Below are 21,250 nucleotides of genomic sequence, written 5' to 3' on the forward strand. Positions count from 1 at the left end.
ATGCTGTTAGAAACTTTCTAACTTCAGGAATCAGATGAGGTAATTCAGTAGTTTCCTTTTATGCTGGCAGACTATTAATCCAGGCTAAATCATCACCTGGTTTATAGAAGAGTTTGTCTGCCATTGCACTTTTTAGAAAATCCGGGAATATAAGGGCTTTGGCAAGCTTATTTAAAATACATAGTAAAATAGTTTCTGTGTTTTCAATGTTTCAGTAAAGCTAGAATTCACATGCTGCCTCATGCAAATATACTCAGTATTAAGTGTTCAAGAGGAAGAAAGAACTCCCAGTTCATATCTTTCTCTGAAAATCTCTTTAAAATGTTGTTTCTCTGTTTACTCCCTAGCCACTTTGACAATACCCTACTAAATATTGAAATTATATTAATTCTGCTTTCCTACCATAAACTGGTCATGCGGACACCTCAGACTGTATATAAGAATACAGTGAAATTCTGTGGAAGTAGGAAGGAGAAGTGATGTCTCAGTATACCTCAGTGCACAGGATAGAGGGAGAGAAAGGAGAAAAAAAAAAAGCAACAAAGACTGCATGAAGGAAAGAAAAATGTGAAACTGGACCTGTGTGAGTGAAAACACTGCTAGGAAGGTGCTAAGGAAGTAATAGAGAAGGGGAGATACAATCAAAAGAGGAAAGTGCCAAAGCAAGAAGAAAGTGAAACACAAGATGGATAGCAGTAGCAGCAGAGGAGACTGAAGGGAGTAAAGCATGGAAGAGGCGAGGAATTTCAGATGAGAAGAAAAAGGCAAGAAAACCAACCAAGAGGAATACTAACTAATAAAAAGTATTTCCCAGGGGAGGATTGTAGCTCCTTTGTGTGATATTGTTTTATTGGAGAAACTAATTTGGGTTGTGGGTTTTGTGTGTCCCCAAGATATGAGTCTCAGGAAAAGTTAAAACCTTACTGTCAAAGTATGGTTACTTTAAACCTACTTTAAAGCCTTGTATCTGATTTGAGGGCTTATAAGTTTCAACAGATTTTACTTGGACTGGTAGTCTTCTCTGTCTAGGTGAAGTACTTTATGTTAATGAGTAAATTAATGTCCTAAATACTGTATCCCTTTTCTTTGTCTGCAGTTGCTATTACACAAGGAGGAGCAATTCAGTTGTCTAACAATGGCACAGATGGAGTACAAGGTCTCCAGACGTTGACTATGACCAATGCAGCTGCAACACAACCTGGCACCACCATTTTACAATATGCACAGACCACAGATGGGCAACAGATACTTGTACCCAGCAACCAAGTTGTCGTACAAGGTGAGATAATGCTTCACAGCCAATCATTCTGTATACCATTTTCTCTACACGGATCTATCTTGCCAACCTAAAGTCCTCAAATGTGTCAGGAGACAGAATCAGCAGCTTTAACACAGATCTGTCTCCAAAAGAATTGAAGGAAATTCTGGACAAAGCTGTCACATTTTCTTGGAGCCTTTCTCTTCAGATTAATACATTTATAAGATATTTACTTCTTAAAATAGTATTACTTGTTTTAACATGATTTTTGTTACACATTCCACAAAAACTGGCGCTGCACTCCACTTCAGAATTCAGCCAGATAGTCATCTGCAACAACAGTAAATTTAAAGCAAAGTTAGGAAAGAAGGCTGTTTAATACGTTCTTTCCATAAGAAAATGCTATTTTTCTGTACTTTTTTTTCTGCCCCAGATACATAGATATGTAGTTCCTCCTCTTGCAGATAGAAATTTGGAGCAGAGCTAGAAATACTGTTTGGCGTCTTTCATTTTCTTACAACCATTAAGACTGCCAAAAAACCCAGAGAAATAAAAGGAAGTTTACCAGGATAAAAAGAAGTACAGCAATATAGTAGGCATCAAGCACAAGCGATGCCTTCTTTAGCAAAATGCCTAAAACATTTTATGTTCTTAAGCTAAGACAGTAACGGCAATAGTGATGCAGATGATGGTCGTCTATCTCACATGGTAACCCAGAATGCATGGTTAGATAGCTAACTGTGCTTTTCACATTTAACAGTGCTTTTGCCAAACTGACAATATGACCCCTATATTTTTCATCTTGCAGCTGCCTCAGGAGATGTGCAGACATACCAGATTCGCACCGCCCCCACCAGCACCATTGCACCTGGAGTAGTCATGGCATCATCTCCAGCACTTCCAACCCAGCCAGCAGAAGAGGCCGCACGGAAGAGAGAAGTGCGTCTAATGAAGAACAGGCATGTACATTTAGATCACTTCTTTCCAAACAATTCTGCATAGAAATAGAGTGTTAAGTACTGAGAATTCTGATATTTCTTAAGTCATTAAAGGTGCAAAGCAAAGAAACACACCTGCTAATGACATGTATTGACTGTGAAACGTTAAGTAAGGGTCTCACCTTAAGTAAGAAGTTGTCACCCAAGAGGGCACCTTAGTAGCTCTCCTCTGAAGCACAACTCTTTCTTAATCCAGTTGTAGTTAATATTTGGTGACACAAGTAGCAGCCCAAAATGACACAAAATTCCACACGTTGTTTATGGCCCACTAAAGTGCTGGAAGCGTATAAGGCTGTATTTGTAGCAGAGAGCAGTGGATACTTGAGCCCTCTCAGGGCTTACAAGTTAGATTTTCTTCTTTGTTTCTTGTTTACGAAGCAGAATATCAACAGTTGCTTTTTGTGTTGACTTACCGAGTAGATCCTGAAACAGATGCTCTTTTTTACTTTGTACTACAGTTATTACTTACCCATTGAGAGGAAAGGCTGGCTTCAAATTTATCTTCTCATTTCCCAGAACACTGGCATTATCACCATTTTATGCAGTATTTGCAATGAAAGGACATGCACTCACCTTTTGAAGCTGCCTGCATTGCACTTAGCAATTCAGATCAAACAGGCATGTACGTTACATGTTTCTGCAGCATACTGCATTGACAAGCCACATTGCAGAAGAACCTTCTGCAAGCACGTCCACCTGCAGCATTTAGCCTTGCACTCACTTTGTAAGTCAGCACCATTACCATTGCTCTGCAGGACACCTTCTGCCTTGGTGTTGCTGCCTTCAGGATGCTCAGCTGCATATTAGCAGCTTTGAGGTATTTTTCGGTGGTATCCTTAATTTTTTACCATCTGAGTTACTTGCAGGCAGCTCAGTCTTTACAGGAGAGTTTGGTTGTCCCAAGACGTGCTTCAGCACATTTACAATGCCATGTTCTCTTCACAGCAGATGAAGGCTAAAGAACAAGTACTGTTGCTAGCAACTGTGTCATTTTTTCATATTTGAGTGGTATGTATTATCACTGCAATGATGCAGACATTACTAAGAAAGCGAAAGCGTTGCTGAAGGGCAAATATATGAATGCTCTAAGTGCAGCATTTTTTGCACTGCTTGAACTTCCTGACTATGACTGTGTGGTTGGACTGCAGTAAAAGGTAAAGTTGAGACTATAAGAAGATTAGTAAATGAACACTGAATCCATGTTTTTACTTTTCATCTATCGCTTATAATAAATACAATTTAATTATTACACTAGCATTCCACTCAGACTAATAGCTCTAAGATAAATCCTGCAAGCAGAAATTCATCCTTGAGTAGGATCCTTTTCTTGTAGCAGCAGGTTTGTATTGATACTGGCAAATTGGGATCTGGATATTGAAATGAACCTTAGATCTTGAGAAATTGTTAGGAAGCCTTTTCTCCTAACCTGTGAGTGTTTCTTAGAGTACCTGCATGTTCTCAAAATGACAGTACCACGTAAGGGTTTGATCCAAACAATTAAGTAGCCAGAGTCTGCAAGCAATTGTTCTGGATTTGAATGTCCTTTTTTGCTTTGCAGAGAGGCAGCACGTGAATGTCGCAGGAAGAAAAAGGAGTATGTGAAATGTCTAGAAAATCGAGTGGCTGTGCTTGAAAACCAAAACAAGACACTGATCGAGGAGTTGAAAGCACTTAAAGACCTTTACTGCCACAAATCAGATTAATTTTGGATTCCCATTTTCACTTGTCCAGGTGGGATGAAAGACTGGTTCTGGCTATACCCAGAAAGACAAAGTAAACTTTTTATTTTCTAAACATTTCTTTTTTTCTATGCGCAAAACTGCCTGAAGCAACTACAGATTATACTTCGTCTGTGCTTTGCATCAAACTGTGAATGTTCAAATACTTGCCTCCACTCTTCCCCCTACAAGATTATTTTCATCATCAAATAATCTCAGCGTGAAGAACAGGCTTCTTTCTCATCGCCCATCCTCTTCAAGGAGTTAAGATGGTCACTTGGGAAGTTACTGCGGAGGGGGGGGGGGTCCTTTTGTAATGATGTCAAGAACTTGTGCTGAGCTCTTTCCATTGCCTTAGAGACAGAACTACCCCAGCCTCTTGGCCCAGAGAGCTTTGGGCCACATACGTGAAGCATGCATGGTGCAATGAAGAAGCAGTGGTTGCCAAAGTGGTTTCTCATGCTTATTTTAAGCTATAAAAAAAATGTGTCCAGTTGGCATGCCAAATGAAAGGCACTTCACAGTCACATTCTGCGTGTGGAGCTAAAATACCTTTTTAAACTATCCCAGGAGGGGTTCTTATACATAATCTACATCACTAGTCCCTCCTGAGCTAGTGAAAACTCCATACCTCAGACGCAAATGGATTGAAATAAGCTTCACTGTTCAGTTGTTGCTTCTTGAAACGTGTGTGTGCAAATGTGTTCAAATGTGTTCAGCGTTCTGAATGAGCAAAAAGAAAACATTGACATCATATGTTACTGGTTGGCAAACAATATTTGAATGGGAAAGGAATCAGTATAAAAAAGGTACAAGTGTGATGTTTAGTAAACAGTCACATAATAAGGCTAACACATGAAAGCACTGCCTGTTTATATGCAGAACAACTAAGCAGTTGAAGCATGGCCAACTCCACGAACATACTCCCTGATGACAGTATAGTTTGTCTCATGTCCTCTTAAGCAATCATGTATTCCTGTTTCCCTACCGCTATCATATGTAACGGAAATTATTGAACTTGATAGAAGCATTGTCCTGGTTTACTAATTATTTTTCAAATTTGGGGGATGTTTTCTATGCATAAATTAAATTGCAGTATGGTAACTGCCAGGACAACCTCAAATATTGAAGAGGACCTCAGACACAAATATTCCAACTGGCTTCTGCTTCTCAGGGGACGATATTAATTATTTGAACTTGCCTGGGCTAAATTGATTCTTAATTTATTGAGAGGAATTCTTCATGCAGAGGGTCGGATTTATCAAGTTGTTTGTTTGTGTAAGTAGAACTACTTACCTGCCTCAGACTTTTGCAAGATCAAACTTCTTGTGTGTACTGAGGAAACACGTTTCTGGATTTACATTGTTAAAAAAACAGATCATGTTAAAAACAATACTGTAAACAGCATTAGGACTTCCATTGTGTGTCAAAAAGAATCACGCTCTGTTTCTTTCCTGGCCCCCTGGAGCCAGGCTCTTAATATATTAACTAGAGTCATTTGATGGAGTAAGTTTACTGTGGGCCTCTGGTCCAACTTCTGTGTTTAGAGACGTATGGATAAGACTCCAGTACATACTAATGTATTGCCTAGCGAAGTCTTAGCTCATATTTTTTCCCATTCACTCTGTTTTTAAGATAAATTTCAAAGACGTATTTCTGAAAGGTTATACAATCAGCATGACGTTGAAAGAACATTTGCAAGGCTCTTGGCAGTTGAGTCTCAAACAACTAAGCAGTATTAAAAGTTGTAGTTTTCTCATTTGAGAGGGCATTCAGTTTCCAAGAGACTTTTAAAGGAGCAGGGTTAAACTTGTAGCATTATTGTTAAATCCAGAGTTATCAATAATTTCAGATGGTTTGTATTTCAAATAAGAGATCATGAGTATCAGAATTATGAAAGAATTCATTTTCAAATTAAGTTTTGAGGGGGTTTATAAATGGTCTATTTTTATCTGCCATAGAAAACTGATTTTCATGTTTTTATTTAATGGAAGATGAATTTATTAGTTTAGCAATGCACATTTAAAGAAGACCCTAAGTTCTCAGCCTCGCTTACCTAAAAATTGTCTGATTCTTAAAGACAGAAAACATTTGTGGTGGTTTACAGTTCTTCAGAACAAACAATAGAAATGGTGAGCAGGAGTAGTTCTCATCAAATATGTAAGCTTATGATGGCTTAATTGAGTTACACGGAATGGTTCCTCCAGCTTTGAGAACTGTGTAAAAGGCCACGAGTGCCTGCGTTAAGGCTGTTTGTTTTGCAGAACCACCTACGTGCAAAAGCTCGAGGTTCTGTACTGAACCCCTGCAAGACTATCTGGGAGCTGGGGGATGCTCCTAGCCATGGCTGCGGGCACTCGTGGGCAGTCCCAGCACAGAGCCTGGCAGCTGCATGGACCAGCAGCCTACAGCTAGACCTGGACCTGCTTCTTCTGTTACATGGCTGAACCAAATCTGTGTGGCAGTGAGAGGAGAACTGCGTTACCCATCTGTCTGTGTGTGGTCTGTGAGTAGTCTATCGTGTCATTACTGTAGACGGCAGAAGCAACAAACGTTTCACTGAGAAAAACAATGTTATTTTAAAGTGCATAGGCATCTCCAAGAATCTTCATTTATGCTGCACTGAGGATTTAAGGACTTGAATTTCTTAAACAGAAATTTTAATGATAATAATGAAAAATGCATTAGGCAGAGTACAGATCTGGCTAAGGTTACCTGTACATGCTTTACTATTAATAGTGACCCAAAAGAGGAAATAATACGATTCAGGCATTTGCTGATACGTTACTTACCAAGAAGTGAGGTTGGGGTAATCGGCTTCTCTAAACTAAGGCCATTTGGAAACAGGACAGCAGTAGTACTGGCAGGGGGAAGGTTAGTTTTCTATCTCACCGTCGTGACTTTTCTTGAACCGATAGCCTGTTTTACCTGAGGAGAGGGTTAGAAAGGGCTAGATCCATTATGTTCATAATAATAAACGAGAATTGATTTGAAATATAATTTTTGTAATGTCATTATTTTGCAAAACTAAAGCACCAGTCAGGCAGTTAAGATATTGCCAGAGGTGCTCTTTTAATTTAGATATTCTTGGAAAATACATATGTATAATATATGTACATATATATATATACACACAGTATATAATCTACAGCTCTGAGAGCTTTTAAGTCAGGAATGCTGAGTATTATAGTATATGGAGGTCAGAAAAGATTTTTACTTCTGTGTGCGTCTGGGTGTGCGTGTGGGTGTGTGTGGGTGTGAAAGCCTCCCCCTGCCCAGTGCTGCTGGGCTGCATTATTCTAGCGCTTATTACTGATTTGTTTTGTGCTGTTTCTCAGTTATCCATTTTTGAGACTTGTATTTCATTTTTCATGGCTTTTGTGAGTTGGTTTGTTTTTATCTTCACTTTTTTTTTTTTTTTTTTGACAGAGATTTTTGAAATGATGTAAACAGTTGTTTTACAACAGCCACCACCCCCCAAAATAACTCACTTTTGTGCTTTTTCTCTTTGGCAGCTATATATCAAAGGCAAAACAATTGGAATGGTTGTTGAGGTGTTGCTTTTTAAAGGAACCACTGGTAAGACTTCTGTTTTCCTCCTAGAGTAGCAGCAGTGCAGTTGTTTGTAAGCAGCAGTTCCACCAGAAGCAGGTAGTTGCTGGCACCATTGCTTGTATCTGAAAGCACAATTGTAGCCTGTCACACTGTCAGGACTGTACAGACTCCTGTAGGCTCTGGCTCTCCTGTAGGTTGTGTTTGTGTTGCAGACCACTATCTGCCCTGGTACTTTACATTGATCAGAAAACCCATGGGGCGTTTGGAATCAGTAAGAGGCTCAGGAAAAAAAGAAAAAAAAAAAAGTTAGATTTAATAAGGAAAACAGCCCTGATAGTTTCTGATCAAAATTTGTACTACAGTCTTCTTTTGTTTTTTAAATCTGGGCTTCCAGCTGTAAGTCATCATCTGAGCAAAAACTGGCCTCTGCCTTTATATTATGTTCGACAGAGAGCCAGTGCTTTTTCTGGGCTAAAGATTGGTCTCTGCATCACAGCAAGTTCATTATCAGTGGTTGCAAATGCATGACAATTCATAGGGGAAGTCATTGGTTTTCTAAGACCCTGTTTTTATTGTCATTTTTTACCCTGAAGGTGGTTAGTGATGTCACATTTGCCAATGATCTAACCAAAAGGTCATGTATTTATTTTTGTTACACAATATCCTTTGTAAATGTTTAATTAAAATGTGCACTTTTTAAATAAAAAATAATAATAATAAAAAAAATCATAGAAAAAAAAAAAGAAAAAAAGAAAAATTGGGTTTGCTTAAGAAGCTCCCAGGCACAACTGCTGCAATCCCACTGCCTGCACACAATTCACTCCTCTCCCCACAGCAGTTCGCTCTTTCACCAGTGTAACTTGCTGATCAGCACCTGGCTTCCAGCAGGTACTGTTTCAGACAGGCAGGAGATGTGAGCAGGTGATACTGAAGATGGCAAAGAATTAAGTGTGTGGTGCCTCAGAGCAGTAGGTACAGAATGGATGCATGTAAGGTGAAATAATACAAAAGACGGTAATAATACAAGAAGGATAGTCATACATATCTAAAAGGTTATCTATAGGAAAAACTCACCAATATGGATCCCTTCAGTCTGGCTGGAAAATGCTAAGGCTGACTATCTGACCACCATGGAGGAGCAATCTCAAAGAGATGCTGCCTTAGTGGTGGTCAGCCCTTAAATGAAGTCCAGGAGAGGTGGAGTCAAGCTCCACCACTTCAGGGAGCACAGCTGGATTACTCTCACCTGTGCTCCCACAGCTGACCCAACACTTGCCTCAGCTGGTTAATCAGAGGTTCAGGCTGTGATTACCAGTTTCCCATACAATGTGGCATTATTTTTACACAGTATAGAACTGGTTTGGTGATCCCAGGTGAGAAAGGGAGATAACTCAGAAAGAAAGCCCAACTCTTTCTCAGCTTCTTTGTTCCCCTTCTCTTAATTTGAGATCTAGCTGTGCATTTTAAAAGCTGCATTCCAAGAAAATAAAACGCTTTATAATTCTTTGACACCTGGAATTAAAGGTATGCTGACAGTGTGTCAGCTTGCTTTAAAAGAAAAAAAGCACAACTAACTTATTTTTGCAGAAACGATGATCATGTAGCTACAATCCTGAAATGTGTCACAGTAAGCAGGTTTTAAAAGCATACAGTACTTTCATGGTTCTCATGTACTGTGCCTGGGAACTCATTTCCCTGAGCTTTTGTATTTGCTGTAAAAGACTGATTTTGCAGAAACCTGAATGTATCGTGAAGCTCGGTCTGGGAGGAGCTGGGCTGATGAGAAATAGGATGCTGAAATCCTATCTGCTGTGGCAGGTTCAGTGTTGTGGATGGACATGGCTTAAATCTGTGCATCTTTTAGGGATAGGGACCAGATCCAGGTGGTAAGGGGGGGTTACATTTTAAGTGTTTTGTCTTGGAATGTACTTTTTACATGTACTTAAGCTCTGTCCTGCAAAGTGACTTGCTCTGGCAATTTTGTGTAGCACAAATTGAAGACACTGACTTGTTCTGGTGCTACAAGTGCAGTCCTTGGCTTGTGCTCCACAGTGGTGAGTCTAGGTCTCACTTTCACCAGCAAGGAGGAGGAACAGCCAGCCGTCCTCAGGAGCTGTGTGCTGACAGGGAAAGGGCCAGGGAGCAGCCGTAGTGATCAACGGCTAGCGCTCCTCTGTAAGCTGAGCCTTTGCTGTACTCATTGCTTGGGAGCAGTCAGTTCACCGAGTCTCAGCTTCAACTCTATTTCTTTCTCTAAATTAGGGAATAGCTGAGTGAGAGCAAGGGGAAGGTAGGCCCTGAGCTGGTCAGTTGTCTGGAAATAGCCATCATTAAGAACTGAGGGTAAATGGATGCTTTCCACAAGCTGTGTTTTATCCAGGTGCCACTCCATTTTTTATTTTTATTTTTTTGTGCGTGTGTGTGTGTGTAATAACATTTATTTATATTAAAACATAAAGTTTAAAAATTCTGAACTGCGAGTGTGTATGAGATTTAATGCTGTGCTGCCGGTATGGACTTCTATGGATGTGATGGGGAACAGGGCAAAAAGAGGTGCTAGTTGGCAGCCAGCCCCTCCACAGGCTTGTCCACAGATCGGTTGTTCGCTTCAAAAATGAGTTTCTGGTTGTCTGGATTTATAATTTAAAATTGTGTTTTGGAACAGTGTTTTCAGGGAAGCTTCCAGAGCAAGAGTTATTGTTCTCCCTTTGTAATGTATGCTGGAAAGAGCAAGTTCACCTCATCTGCATTTCTGGTTCTTTACCCAAACCATGTCAGCACAGAACAGGGTATTTGAGCTCAACTCCCACCTACCTGTGGAAGTTAAAAGACTGAAAGAAAATCCATTGTTGAGGGGAAAATAAATCCTTGTTTACCTTTCCCCAAAGATCTAAAAACATCCCTGTTGTGTTTATTATTTTTTTTACTTTTTTTTTTTGTGCTTTATCTGTGTTTAAAAAAACAAAAAAAAAACAACAAAAAAAAAAGCTGTATTGGGTTATAATGCATTTTATTAACACTATGTACATATTAGCTGCTTTATGTTTCAGAATGGTAGTAATTGCTTTGTATATTAAAGTGATTCTTGTGAATTTGTGAATTATTGTCATAAAGACGTGCTTTTTCTTACTGTAACCTTTGTGGTATAAACTGTCATAACTCCCTTTTTACACAAACATTTATGTGCAGTCACATAAACATGCTTTAAAAAACTCTAAAAAGTCTCTTTTTTGAGCAGGATGTTCCCTTTACAGTGATTGAGAGGCAGAGCTAGATAGGAATATGGGAAAGGGCGCATTTTAAGCAGACAGTGGTGTCCTTGTGACGTGCTGTAAGTATTCCTGAGTTATTTCCCCAAACAGAATGTTCTTAAAATCTTAATTAATGTGGATTAATTAGAGGGCAAAACCTGAAAACAAAGTTTATCTTCCCCTCCTGGTACTTGTTTTTAAACTTCCTTTCTTGTATCTGTTACAGTGGTGCTTAGTTCTGATAACGTGTGAAAGATCTTTCTCCTTTCTCAGTTTAAATATGCTGTCTTTCCCACTTTTAAGCATTCCTTCTAAGCCACATATTGCTGATTTTGAGAACAGAAAGGAAGGCAGCAAACATTGCAAAGATCGTAAGTCGATTACATAGTCTGCAAGGCTGGATCGAACCACCGGGACAAAAGCCAGAACAAATCCATCACTAATGCAGCGCACCAAGGGAAAGAAGAAAGGTCGGTTCATTATGGGTGGGATTTTTGTGTCTTTCACAACTAAGCATTTTCACAATGTTGTTCCTATACAAAATCTACATCTCTGCAATGAGGGGAATCCCAGGCAGGTTAGTTTGTAAGATAAAAATGCAGTTTGTCTTGAACTTCACACTAAAGGAATCGGGTAACACAGGTCCCTTCGCAATCAGTACGTCATCCAGTAAACCTGATTCTTCTGGTGCTGAGGCACCTTGAAGCTCTTTGTCTGTAAGATACAGAGCTGAATTTTGTACTCTGTCTTCATATTAACAAAGCACCAGTTTTGCAATGACATTGCAGTTCATTCCCTTGCAGAATGGCACATTTCAGAGATGGCTGCAGAAAAATCACAGTATGTTCAAGTCTAGCCAGTCACTTCTTTGTGTCTTGGATCCTGGGTGAGTGGCTTTTTTTACTGTCAAGAGTCTGTTTATGCACTGCATCACTACTCTGGGACAACTGCACAACTCCTCCATCCAGTTGAGCTCACGTGATGTTGCAAACCAGGAGTGATGCAGTGGAACCACCCAAAAGAGAATCTCACTGAATTTTACAAGTATAGGATAAACACAGTGGCAGAAAGTGCCTGAGCAGAGTGTTCGCATAATTGCCATGCAGCTGCTGAACCATTAACGTGCATCATCTCATTCTAGATCAGAGGCTTGCCTGGGACCAATCAGACAGGACACCAGAGTTTGGTTTTGCCTCAGGCTTGCAGATGTCATTGTGGAGAGCTGCTCTCAGTGCTTACCCAACAGGGCCATCGCTCCTGCCCTTCTGCCTTACACATCTGGTGTGATTCACTCCTGCGTCTAGAAGTAGCCAAGGCTGATCTTTTCTGCTGCATGCCTGCTCTCAGAAAGGCTGTAAAATTATCCATAGGACAACACACACTGGGAGCTGCTAAACAATTAGAAAGCAATGCAATTAGATTGATCTGTTTTAAAATCTCAAAACTTGCCATCAAAGCAAGACACGGAACAAAGATCCTTTTTTAAACATCATGAAGGTTGTTAAACTTTTATGTTTTAATCTGTGTTGTGTAACCAGGCTTTTTAAGCAGGTTCCTACTACGGCAGCAGTGCAGCTGCAGTCTCTTGCAGGGGCTGAGCACAGCCAGGTATCAGACCTTCCTCAGGGGCCAAGTCACGTGCACAGACAGGCACAAGCTGCAGCACTCTGCTTTCTGCCAGCTCCAGCCCCAGGGAAGCTAAAATACACAGTGACCACAGATGAGCTAAGAGAGAAGGAAGCACTAAGGGGGAGGAAAAGGAAGAGGAGTGGTGAGAACTGAAGTTCCATTCCAAACGTTACAGCCAGAAGCAGAATAGGGAGAGCACGTGATCTTCTTCCAGATGTTGCTCACCCAGTTGGTAGGACAGAAAAGGCAATGTCTGGCACATTACAGCTCATACCGTGTTCTGCTCTTCATTAAAGGTGCTGTCTTCCTTTCCTCAAGAGACTTCAACTCTAGTTTGATACTGCAAATTCCCAGTTAGTACTGTTTTAGTGACACCGTGTGGCTTCTAAGTATACCGTTGTAAGCAAGTGTATTACAAAGCATCCGCCCTCAAGTGGAGTTCAGAGCCAAGCAGAGAACTAAAGCTGAAAACAGACAACAGATTATCCAGTGGCAAAATGCAAGGCCTTTGGGCCTCATTGATGGGAGCTATAATGACATGTTATTTCCAGAATACAATCTGCATGTCACTTCTGGATCACACACCCTCAGCATCTTCTCATTAGGAAGTCTGATGGAAGCAGGTATGGCCTCTATGCTTTCAAGTTTGATACAACCACTAATTTCTAAGTCGGCTTGCTTTGAAATGTTAATCCCCCTTCTACCTTCCCAGCCCTGATTCTTTGTTTCCCTGCTCCTCTTCAGTTCAGTAGTGGTAGCAATAGAACAGATTTATAGCATCTGTCTTTGTTGGGTTTGCCCTTTGAATGGCTTCTTTTACCACAGTGTGAAGAATGTAGGTCTGATGAGTTAAAACATTTTGAACTGAAGTCTTAGTTAACAGTTCTTCTACTTTTCTAAAGTCGAAGAAGCGATAAAAGGGAAAAATCCCACTTAATCTAATTGCTGGTATAAGTTTTCCATGAAAATTATGTGGGAAAAATCAGATTTTCAACAGCAAATCTTTTGATTACATTTTTGATGCGTGAAGATTTCTGCAACATGAATCAACTACAAAAATCATTAGATAAAAGTCTTACCCATTTCTTACTGGGGAATGAAGTGGAAAATCAATATGCAGCTGGTAGGTAGGAACCTTCCCTGCTGGTTCAGACTGAGTGGAAAACGAAGCCAATGAAATAACACAACCTCCATAGTTATATGCTTAGGAGAAAGTGTATTTAGTAGGAACAAGAGGAGGTTTGTAAAGGATCAGCAGTTTACTAACAAAGTATACAGTCAAAAGTCATCTTTGTGACTGTGCCTCTGTGCTTTGTAGATGTGAACATCCTTACTGTAATCATAGTGGACCTCACTTACAGAGAAACGGCCTTTCAGCATCTTCAAGAAGTTGTTATCCCGTTCATAGCGGATACGGCAGGACAGGAGAATCACAGTTTGCTCTGAGCAAAGGTGCTCCAATGTCTGAAGCAGCTCCGCAAAAGTTTCTTCGAGATAAATGATGTCTGCCCCCAGGACGAAGTCAAATGCTCCTGGAGAGAAGTTGCCCAGGTCTTTACCCCAAGTTAGTTCCTTCACCACAGCCCTTGGGTGTAGTTCAGAAGGTAAGTTAGCCCATACATTCGACTCCAGGAATTCCAGCGCTGGCTCCCTGTCCGTGATGGTTACACGAGCACCTAAGTGGTACAGGAATATATGTCTCAGATAAAGGTTTGATGTCCATAAATAGAGCGTCTGGAATACAAAGCTCCAAGGTAAGCAGTTCCATTAAACACTAATCATTGCTCAGATGCTTGATTAAAAACAAACTAACAAAACAAGCAGAAAGCCCAGAATCTATACATGTCCCTTTCTTCATCAATCACTTAATAATACATTCCACATGAAAATTAAATCAGGTTAAACAAGTAGCTTTTCTGGAGCTTTATCTCAGTGCATGAGAGTAGTTACCTTCTGATAGGTGACAACAACGTTAAAAAGATTGTCACCAGTAACCTGCTCTGGTAACTCATTAGAAGAGAAGCAGTTAAAGAATTCAGCCAAAATTTCTGGCTGTGTGATTTCCTATGACCCCCTTTTGTCAGACTGCTTTGTTTTTATTATTTTAGCAGGCACTTTCCACCTCAGCACAGCCCTGAATTACAATGATAATCTGTGACACTTAGCACAGTGCCCAGCCCCTGCCTCTGCCACAGACATATCTGAGGCAAATCGTTCCTCCAGACCTTGGTTTCCCTGTCTGCAAGATAGGCTAATGTGGCTTTGTGTGCTCTCTATCTGCAGCTTTATCTGTGCTGCAGTTCAGGAGAAGTGGAAGAGGACAAGCTGTTGCTCCCTGGGGGAGGAGATCTGCAGAGCTCAGTGTTGCAAAGCAGACTGCCATGGTAACAGCATCAGCCTTAGCAAGGTCTCACCATGAAGTAAACTGTGATGGCACTATCAGTACAGTAAATAACACAGCAGCCTGGGAAGTCTGACAAGAGAGGAAGATGACTAAGGATATATGACAGTTCACATGTGTGGCTTTGGTATTAACTTCTGCACGCAGATGTAAAAACGCCAGTTTTACTACAGCTGTAAATTGCTTAAGGCAAACAAAAAAAACCCTTACCCAACAGCGTGGCCACTATTCCCAGCAATCCAGTTCCAGCTCCCAGCTCAATCACCGACCGATCCCGGAGATCGATGCCTCCCATCTCCAGATAAGCAGACAGGACGACAGCCTGAGCCAGGGAGACAAGGTCAGTTAGATGCACTTCGGTCATACTGAATCGCTGCTGATTTACACAGAGGGAGCGTTATGGGAAGGCTCATCTGCAGCCCTCTGCCACCTGCGTGCAACGCCGAGGAGCGTTCCGCAGGGCGGCTTCCGTCAGAACCACCGCCGGGAGACAGCCGGAGCCGCGTGCGGTCCTGCAGCCGCTCGGGGGCCGCGGCACTCCGGCTGCCAGCGCCCCGCATGCTCGGGCCGGTCCCAAAGCCGAGCCGTTCGGGAGGGCCGCGTCCCCGGATAAGGCCGCCGGCGGTCCTTGCCGCCCGGCCCGCACCTACCGCGTCCCACACCACGGCCGCCACGCCGCGCCGCTCCCAGTCCTGCCGGATGCGGACGGTGCGCCCCGCGAAGCGGTACGTGGCCGCGGGGCTGTGCAGGCCCTGCAGTACCCGGCCTTCCTCGTAGGGCACCAGCGCCATCGCGGCCGCCTTCTGCGGAACAGCGGAAAGGCGGCGGGTCGCAGCGGAGCCCGGCCGCTCCCTCCCTCGCTCCGCCGGCGGCGCTGGTCGGGCCCTCCCGGCCGCTGCTCGTGCGCTGCAGGGCCGGGGCGCAGGAGAGGCGGGCGCGGCCTCCACGTGCGGCGCCGGGCCGGGCCGGGCGGAGGGGTCCGTGCCGCTGAGCGTCACCGGGCAGGAAGCAGAGCTTGGCGCAGCCAGCTAACGCCGAATGCGGCTCCCGGTGCTGAGCCGCTCACCGGCGGTGGTGTGGTGCCCGTGCTCCCATTGCCTTGCTTGTGCACGGGTTTCTCTTCACCTTTGCCTCCGTTGGATCTCTTGTTTGGCAAAACAACACAGCGCACCTCTCCTTTGTCTGTCTCCCAATCCCGTTCCTTGATCCCGCTCCAAAGCCTGCTAAAGGTCACGGGAGGGCCGGGCAGCCATCCTGGCTCCCCAGAAGCACTCAGCAGGGACTCCAGCAGCAGAAAGGCAGTGCTAGCCGTGCTCCTCGTTCCCTGCATAGGGACAGGCATGCATGGGTCACAGGACAGACGGCTGGGGAAGGGGCCTGCGCCCATCTCCGGGTGCTGCACTGCTCAGCGGCTCCCCATGCCGGCCCTCAAACTCAGGGAGTGCAAGCAGCTCCGGGAGACAGCCCTGCTTTCCCACAGAAAGCAGCAAACCTGGCAGGCAGAAGAAAGCAAACGCAGTTACATGCGAAAGCTGTTGATTTCAACAGAGCGGCTGTAGATTCATTAACACCTTTGTGGAAGAGCGTTACAGGCTGCACAAGGGGAGCAGGAAATAAAACTTGTTTTTAGGGTTCTGCTACTGTAAGTGGAATGGAAACCAGAATTTCTTTTGCCCCAGACCGGTTCATACTTGTCTTACAGCAACTCAGACTTCTTCTCCTAAGCACGCCAGAGCAAGTGTGATGATTCAGCTTACTGTGGTCTTACATCTAAAGCACTGGTTCCTTACCACTACTGCTACTTGACAATAATGCAGCAAATAGTCTTTTCTCAAGAACGTGTTTTTCTAGGTCAAATATCCCAGAGTATCTCAGGAGCTCAGCAGGTTCTGTATGAATCCCGCTCCTCTCCCCAGACCTATTTCCCTTTCTTCCCTGCTAATATTACTTTGGCACTGACTTCCACACACATTAGACAGAAGGCCAGGAATTACTTTCCAGATCATAACTTGGTATTAAAAGGCAATTAAAGGCTATTAAAGGGCCCTACATTTAACTTCTTTTCTCTCTACGAATCTGCTTTCCAAGTTACAGTACTCAACTGTTATAATGGCAGAGTAAGACATTTGCTTTTTTCCCCACCTTTCCTGACAGTAAAATGGCAAGGAAAATGCAACAATAAAAAGAATTCTGTGCATAGGACAGTTGTCCAGAACTGAAGTGCTTTTTCTCCTGGCAGGGTGAGAGCCTAGCACAGCAGTGAAGTTGGAAAATATGTAACTTGGTTCCACCTTTAAATGCTGCAGAAGGCAATACGGACATCTGAGCTGCAGATAAACTTACAAAGTAGGAAGCAACTCACTGTGAGGTAAGCAGAGGTGAGTTAAAAAGAAACACTGCTTTGAATGCATTCTCATCTCACTCAACTACTTGTTGAACAGAGGTGCAGTGTGTCCAACTGTAAGTCCTGCTCCCTCTGGTGCCATTAAGTTTTTGTGGGGTAACTTAAAGTATTTCAGAGCAGTAGTCCTTTTAATGCTCAGAAGAATCAAAGAACCAAGTAGATGTGATGGAAATGAGAGCAAATTCTTTTAAGACCATACTGATACACATCCCCTACAGAAATCTCCTCTGCTAAGTGTTATAAATCCAGTTCTAGTGATGGTTCTGCAGACACCGCACATACCAAATGGATCTTGGAGACGTGCACAATGTGGGGAAAATACCTCATCCATCTCACAGTCTCTGGTTGCCACGGCAAAGACAAGTATAAATAGAAACAATCTGATACACTTCTTAAAAACTCTGTATCTGGGAGCATGCGTTGTTGGTAACCCTCTGACAGCAACACCTTGTCCCAAATGGCTGCAGTGACTATCTGCCTAGAGATGTCCTATGCGTTTAATGCTTTCCTGTCTAAATAAATATCAGCTATTTCAGCTCGTGCTTCCACTGCAACATGAAGATGATCTTTGAAGGAATATCTGTTTTTTACTAAAAACTTTTGCTAACCAGCCAAATGCCGGCTAATACCAGGCATGGAGGGGATCCTCCATGGGAAAGAAGGCTTTCTCCCCAGCTACCAGCAGCCATTCAAGTGACTAGCAGAGAAGTGATGAACAGCTTGTACATGCACACATTCACTGGTAGCTTCTGGACTCATCACACAAGAGAGAGAGATGGGGCACTGAATTGCTTTCTGTTAAACAAAATGGGAGTAAGCCAGAGATTAATTCTGCTCATCGCAGCTTGCAGTTACACAATAAAGCCTGATTGGTCTGGACCATCTTTGAAACCATCAGGATGAATTTAAAGTGAAAAACCTATGAAACTAACAGATTATCTGTAGACATTATAACTTGCTGGTTCTGCAAGAAGTGTTAAAGAAGAAAATAACATATGGCATGTGTAAAGTAAGAAAGTAGGACATAACACAAGAATGGTGGTATAATAGATAGCCAAACGTTATCTATAGGGAAAACTCACCAATCCTGAGGCCTTCAATCTAGATGGAAAATGCTGAGGCTGGTCACCCAAACTCCAGAAAGGAGCATTCTCTAAAAGAAATGCTGCCTTAGTGCTGGTCAGCCCTTAATTGAGGTCTAGAGGAAGTGGCGTCAAGCTCCCTACCAGGAGCACAGCTAAAATACTCTCACCTGTGCTCCCACAGTGGTGTGCCAACAGCTGGGCACTGGGCCATGCTGGCCCTCTGATGGGGAGCAGATGGTGCTGTGCTGCAGGGCTGCGGGTCACAGTGCAGGTGCTGCTGCCCTCCCACAGCTCTCATGTGCAGGGTGCCTGGCTGGGGGCTGCAGAGCACCTGGCTCGGGTGTCTATCTGTGGGACACTGCTGTGCTGGGAAATGTGCTGCAAAAACACCCTTTGGTGGAGGCTGAATGTAGATCCAGAGGGTTAATTTTAAGCGCTCGCATTTCTGATGTGTTCCATAGGAGCAGAATTATGTAATTGGAGGGAAAATGTTTGTGCAGGCTGTGCACTGTATTAATTTTCAACTAGTTAACAACAACTAAGGGCAGTTTGAAAACAGCTGTATAGGCAAGCAGACAGCAGCTAGAGCATGCAGGCAGATTCATCAGGTTCCCCTTTTTAACCAAGTAGAAACCAAGAAAGATGGTTTTTGTTGGTTAATTTATTTACTTATTTGAGATGGTATCGGGCAGCTTTTCTCCACTCTTTAGAAACAAATCCCTTCAGACAAAGGAGAAGAAACACCAGGCACGTGTAGGCAATTTCTGGTGCCTCAGATCCCACAAGAGGGGCTCCTCAGGGCCTCCTTCCAGGCTTTTCATGGCCCACATTGGAATTAAGCCTTCATAAGTTTTCCTTAAACAAACCTACAGCTGGGCTTACTCGTGCAGTTTGCCGTTTCTGAATGAAGTCATGCATACCATGTTCACGTTTGCGCTAAAATACTGGAAAGCGTTTTCCTTTTCCTCATAGGAAAACTGCATCCATGACCTGCAGTACAGCTATTTCCAATGCTCGGCTCCTGAGGAAGAAGAGCTGTGCCAGCTCTGCCCGGCAGCACAGAGCACAGCCTCCTTGATTTCAGCACATCTGAGATCCTCTCCTCAGGGATAAAGTCTCCATAATCACCACTGCAGTTCATTCTCTTGAGCCTCCAGTACCTGCGAAAGCCAGTTTTCTGTTTTCTTAGGACAAAATGAAGGCAGGATCCAAAAAAGAACTCCGAGGTCAAAAAGCACGCACTGCCGTATGTTTGTGCTGTTGGCATCACTGCAGTGATCCCGGTGCCCGCACGCTAAGAACCTCTGCACTGCCCGCACTGACAGCCTGGATTGCTGCAGACACACAGGTACAGGTGGGATCAGTGACACCAGCGCTGCAGTCTGTGTGCTGCGAGGCACAGCTCCCAGCCCTGCTGGCACTGCTCACCGCTCGCCAACAGTACAGGAGGTGATCTGAAAACTGAGAACGTTTAGGGCTACTAAACCTCACCCTGTGACCCTGTGTGTTCTGAACAACCTCGCTGGTTTCTTCTTACTCAAGTCCTAGCAGAAGCATTGGATCTGTTTCCCTAAGAACTGTTCTGTTTTGTTTTTTTTTTCCCTTACATGGCCACAGCCTTGTTACTGCTGAGCCTCAGAAGACAATCATGCCTGCAGTCTTTTCATCCTGTCAGCTGGTGCTGGATTTCAAAACAGGATGCCCACTTTTCCCCCCATTATTCACAGCAGTGAGATGCAGAATCCTGAGCTTTTGTTTTCACTTGGTTACGCGGGTCCAACCTGTGATTCATTCTTCCTGCAGCCATGTTTCCAAGAAAAGACAATGCCGTGGCCCCTCTCCAAGACACCCGCAGGCTGCTGAAGAGCGCTCCTGTGCCTGCAGCTGGGACACTAAGAAGGGATAAGGGGACGAGGCCTCAGGCCAGGGCTGCCATTATCTCCCAACAAACAAGCAAAGAGGCACACGGCCTTGGGAAGGCACATGCAGCACAGAGTCAAGGTGCAGATAAGAGCAGAATGTACAGAATTTAAAAGGCTTGGCCCTGTGAAGCACAACAAGCATCTGCAAAGAGCTGGTCTCCATTCCTGGGACTGAGGCTGATTGCCCAGCTGATGGCCTAAGGGGCTGCAGTGTCCTTCCAGATATTTAGGGAGACTCCTGTCTGCTCGATGCCATCGGTGTGGGCTGTAATACCTGCGGATAATTGAGTTTCCCAAGAGTTGTTCAGACAGCAGCTGGTAGTGATGCCTTCTGGCTCTGCTCTCAGGCATACAGCTTCTCATGGCTCTGTGTGGTGGAGCCTGGGCTGCAGAGCTGTGTGGCCGTGCGCTCCAGCACTTGGCTTCTGCAGGAGTCAAACACAAATGTGCATGGATCTGCTGGCAAGGAACCGTGGTGGGGAAGGCCTGGACTGGGCAGTGCAAGGACTTGTCTGCAAACAGTGCCAGCGGGCAGCAACTCACGTGTGTGGGGCAAACAGTCCGAGTGCAGAGCAGAACCACCTTCCCGTGAGCCCATGAGCAGGAACATGGCACCCTGCAGCACCCTGCCAGGCCTGGCGGCCTTCCCATTGTTGTGCTCGCTGCATGCGATGACACAGGTAGCTGGGCTCATGGCTCAGCAGCTGCAGGGTGGGCTCCAGTAAGCGGGCCCTTCGGGCTTCCCATGTGTGCAGCAAGAGGGAATTGGGTGCTATGTGTTCTTAGAATAAACCACAGCACTGTTCCATCCCCTCATCTGGGGAGCACGGGTTGCTGCTGTCACTGTTAGTCGGCGTGCATGGGGACGTGCAGACCAGGCGTGGCGCCACCTCCACCGAGGGCAGCTCTGGGCGGGCGGCGCCATCACCGCAGTACGCGAAGCGCCCAGAAACGGGGCACGCGCTCTTCCGACTCCGCCGCTCTGCACGAGGGCCGTCCGACGGCCGAGAGGCTCAGGGCGTAAAGGAA

General features: G+C 44.0%; 2 protein-coding genes and 1 long non-coding RNA gene across 11 annotated transcripts in view; 2 read left to right on the top strand and 1 right to left on the bottom strand.

Annotated features, from left to right (window-relative positions):
• CREB1 (cAMP responsive element binding protein 1) overlaps positions 1-6,966 on the top strand; it is a 33,487-nt gene extending 26,521 nt beyond the window's left edge. The window contains exons 6-8 of one of the 2 annotated variants that reach the window (XM_072342410.1): positions 1,097-1,279; positions 2,067-2,217; positions 3,815-6,966. In XM_072342410.1, the coding sequence (XP_072198511.1) occupies positions 1,097-1,279; positions 2,067-2,217; positions 3,815-3,959 (479 nt within the window). In that variant the 3' untranslated portion in view covers positions 3,960-6,966. The remainder of the gene's footprint in view (positions 1-1,096; positions 1,280-2,066; positions 2,218-3,814) is intronic. The other variant, XM_072342411.1, reaches the window with a different exon arrangement.
• Positions 6,967-9,514: 2,548 nt separating this feature from the next.
• On the bottom strand, positions 9,515-18,378 carry METTL21A (methyltransferase 21A, HSPA lysine). 8 transcript variants are annotated; one of them, XR_011904386.1, is made up of 6 exons: positions 18,297-18,378; positions 15,877-16,302; positions 15,021-15,132; positions 14,030-14,085; positions 13,769-13,941; positions 9,515-12,171 (listed from the first exon to the last, which is right to left on the bottom strand). XR_011904386.1 is itself a non-coding variant. In XM_072342413.1 (5 exons), exons 2-5 carry the CDS (start codon positions 16,195-16,197, stop codon positions 12,124-12,126), a joined length of 798 nt encoding a protein of 265 aa, XP_072198514.1. In that variant the 5' UTR covers positions 16,198-16,302; positions 18,297-18,378; the 3' UTR covers positions 9,515-12,123. The 8 variants fall into 8 exon arrangements, 6 of the variants coding, with proteins under 6 accessions (XP_072198514.1, XP_072198515.1, XP_072198516.1 ...); XR_011904385.1 differs by having other exon boundaries at positions 9,515-12,873; XM_072342413.1 differs by having other exon boundaries at positions 13,769-14,085.
• On the top strand, positions 14,885-21,048 carry LOC140255096 (uncharacterized). Its single transcript, XR_011904388.1, has 3 exons — positions 14,885-15,150; positions 17,050-17,188; positions 19,272-21,048. It is a non-coding gene; the product is annotated as an uncharacterized lncRNA (long non-coding RNA).
• The last annotated feature ends 202 nt before the right edge of the window (positions 21,049-21,250 follow it).

This window comes from Excalfactoria chinensis, chromosome 7 (genome assembly GCF_039878825.1).
Source record: "Excalfactoria chinensis isolate bCotChi1 chromosome 7, bCotChi1.hap2, whole genome shotgun sequence".
In the NCBI taxonomy this organism is placed as follows: domain Eukaryota; kingdom Metazoa; phylum Chordata; class Aves; order Galliformes; family Phasianidae; genus Excalfactoria; species Excalfactoria chinensis.